The 3,172-nt window shown below is 53.3% G+C and overlaps 1 protein-coding gene across 1 annotated transcript in view; it reads left to right on the plus strand.

Annotated features, from left to right (window-relative positions):
• The first annotated feature begins 2,045 nt into the window (after positions 1-2,045).
• The window catches only part of LOC112548665 (complement component receptor 1-like protein), a 27,382-nt gene continuing 26,255 nt past the window's right edge, over positions 2,046-3,172 (plus strand). Inside the window, exon 1 of the mRNA XM_025195070.1 lies at positions 2,046-2,061. Coding sequence (XP_025050855.1) covers positions 2,046-2,061 — 16 coding nt within the window. The remainder of the gene's footprint in view (positions 2,062-3,172) is intronic.

Here is a 3,172-nt window from a genome sequence, read left to right on the forward strand (position 1 = left end):
GACTATGGCATCGACACCTACACAGTCAAATGGGTCGCTAACTGGCTGGAGGGCTACACCCAGAGAGCGGTGGTGGATGGGTCATTTTCATCCTGGAGGGACGTGGGCAGTGGGGTCCCCCAGGGCTCAGTCCTAGGGCCCGCACTGTTCAATATCTTCATCGGCAATTTGGACAAGGGGGTGAAAAGCACCTTATTCAAGGTCACAGATGACCCTAAGATGTGGGGAGAAGTGAGCATGCTAGAAGAGAGGGACAGGTTACAACAAGATCTTGACAGGTTACAGAGGTGGGCAGATGAGAATAGGATGGGTTTCAATATGGAAAAGTGCAAGGTGTTGCACCTGGAGAGGAAGAACCAGTACCAGACCTACAGGCTGTGGCAGGCAGGTAGGGGGAGCTCCTGCATTGAGCCTCTTGCCTCGCCACGCCCAACCACGTGCTGGACTCCGTGTGTCTCTCCAGGGTCGCCTAAGCCCTGGCAGACCCCCTTTCGAGCTCCACATCAAAGTCCAGGGGTAACGTGCCGCCACCACCCCAAGAGGGAACCTTCCAGGTTCTGTGTCCTTGGGGAAAAACAGGCCTAACAGTCCTACAAGTACTCAACCCAATACAAGCACTTGGGGTACTTCCCCAAGTCGGGGGCCAAAAAGAATAGTCCCCCTTAGTCCACAGACCTAAGGGGCCTCCTAGGCATAATTAAACCCACCCCTCAATAAGTCTCCTACGCCAGTGACAAAGGAGAACTGTATTGGTTACAGAGGGAAGGGGTAGAATAGGGTAGGAGGTAGAGCACTATCAAGGGATTACCATTTAGCAAAACAGTGTGGCTGAGGTAGCCATTTGATACACAAATTCATCGCTGGGAGCTGACTAGCTCTCTAGAAACACTTATGAGTATCATTCAGAAGATGGTAGAGATCTGGCTCAGAGATTTCCAAAGAGAGCACGTTTCAGATGCATCAGACTCTCTCCATTTGTCCTGATGCTTGTGCCATGCTGGTAAAATGGCTTCTTTCCCTTCTTTTGGGACCAGGCCCTTATATTGCCTTTCTGACCTCAGCAGCCCAGTCCAATAGAAGCCAGCAGTGTTGGCAATTAGCCAACCAATTTAAACAGCACCACTGGTGACCTGGGCAGAGGAGCAGGGGCTTTTCCCTCCCCCACTCAGGTGACCAGAGGGACCACACCTCGGCACCAGGCTTTTGTCACGTAGGCAGGGAGGAAAATCCCCCCTCCCTTAGGAACTCAACCCCAGTGTCCCAAGCTGACCGGGACAGGTTTCTGGAGAGAGACATACGGTGGCATTTCTGCCACACAGGCTGGGGAACTCCCTTCTTGTCAGCACAGAGGCAGAAAAGGATCTTGGTGTCACTCCTGATTCCAAGATGAACATGGGCCGCCAATATGGGGACGCGGTCAGGAAGGCCAACAGTAGGTCCAAGGAGGTGATCCTCCCCCTCTATGCGACACTGGTTAGGCCCCAGTTGGAGTACTGCGTCCAGTTCTGGGTGCGGCACTTCAGGAGGGATGTGGACAGCATTGAGCGGGTCCAGAGGAGGCCACTTGCATGATCAGGAGGCAGCAGGGTAGGCCCTATAAGCAGAGGCTACGGGACCTGAACCTGTTCAGCCTCTACAAAAGAAGACTGAGAGGGGATCTGGTGGCTGCCTATAAACTTGCCAGGGGGACCAGCAGGCAATGGGAGAGTCCCTGTTCCCCCGAGCACTACCGAGAGTAACAAGGAATAACAGCCATAAGTTGACTGACAGTAGATTCAAGCTAGATATCTTGAGGCGCTACTTCACAGTCAGGGCATCTAGGAGCTGGAACGGGCTTCCAAGGGAAGTGGTGCTCTCCCCTACCCTGGGGGTCTTCAAAAGGAGGCTAGCTAGACACCTAGCTGGGGTCATTTGACCCCAGCATCCTTTCCTGCCCATGGCAGGGGGTAGGATTTAATGAACTGCTTAGGTTGTTTCCTACTCTACCAACTATGAAACATCAGCTGCACTTGATCAGACCAAGATAGAGCAGAGGTATCAAGGAGATGGAGATCAGAGGCAGTAAGAAATCAGTCTCTTGAAAGAAGAGCTGACCCAGATTAAGATGGAATTGGCAGAGGCCGACACATTTGAGGGAGAGATGAAGAAATAACTCACCAGGGTCCAGCAAAATAATTCCAAGCTGATAATGGAAGACCAGGAATTCAACAAGAACCTACAGCTGGAACAAGAGGAACTGGAGACACAAATTCATCGGGAAGGAAACGCCACCTAGAACTAGAGTTGCTCACAGCCGTCAGAAGAAGTTGGGGCTGAGAGCTAACAGCAGAAAGGAACTGAGAGAGCTAAGAAAGTCCCCAGGAAAGTGGTGACACCACTCGGCAGAGACCAACACCAGACAAAGGACGGAGAAAGGAAAGAGACATTAAAGAGGGAGGAGACCAGACCCAGTGAGAGAACCATGGTGAGAAAACACAGCAGGAACTGCACCCAGGGGTGGAGCCATGGGTAGAGCAAAGGTTGATGGTGCATGTTGCAGGGACAGTGGGACAGGCAGATGAGACAGCAGCCTGGACTGCAAGAGAAGGAGCCACATATATCCAGGACAGCCAACCTTGGTCTCAAGGTTGTGGGGTTTGGAGGCACAGGGCAAGGCTGTGACCCTGGAATGAAATATAGACTCCTTCTTTTGGGAGTGGTGTAAGAAAGGGTGTGGGATGTCCAAAGGGGAATCATAGACAATGAGGGTTGTGTTAGACTCCGACTCCATGCGGTGCTCAACGACTAGGGAGATGACGATCCAATTGCCCATGGATCCTGTTACTCATTAGCCAGAGCAAGCAGGGAGCAAACACCAGCGGAGGCTGAAAAGGTCCAGGTTCTCTAGTCTCTCCTCGTAGGGCTTGGTCTGCAAGCCCTTAACCATACGAGTGGCCCTTCTCTGGACCCTCTCCAGGTTATCCGTGTGGCAGAAATGCCCCCGTCGGTGCCCCTCTCCAGAGATCTGTCTCAGCCGGCCTGAGAGGCGGCTGTTGAATCTGTCACAGCGGGGATCTCGCTCCTTGTCTGCAGACAAAAGCCTGGGCCTGGGAGGCGATGCTCTGGTCACCTGGGCAGGGGGGGGAAGACCCGGCCCTGCGCGCGGGCCCAGGTAGCCAGGGATGCTTTGCAG

The sequence above is a fragment of the Alligator sinensis genome, unplaced genomic scaffold, assembly GCF_000455745.1.
Source record: "Alligator sinensis unplaced genomic scaffold, ASM45574v1 scaffold595_1, whole genome shotgun sequence".
In the NCBI taxonomy this organism is placed as follows: Eukaryota; Metazoa; Chordata; order Crocodylia; family Alligatoridae; genus Alligator; species Alligator sinensis.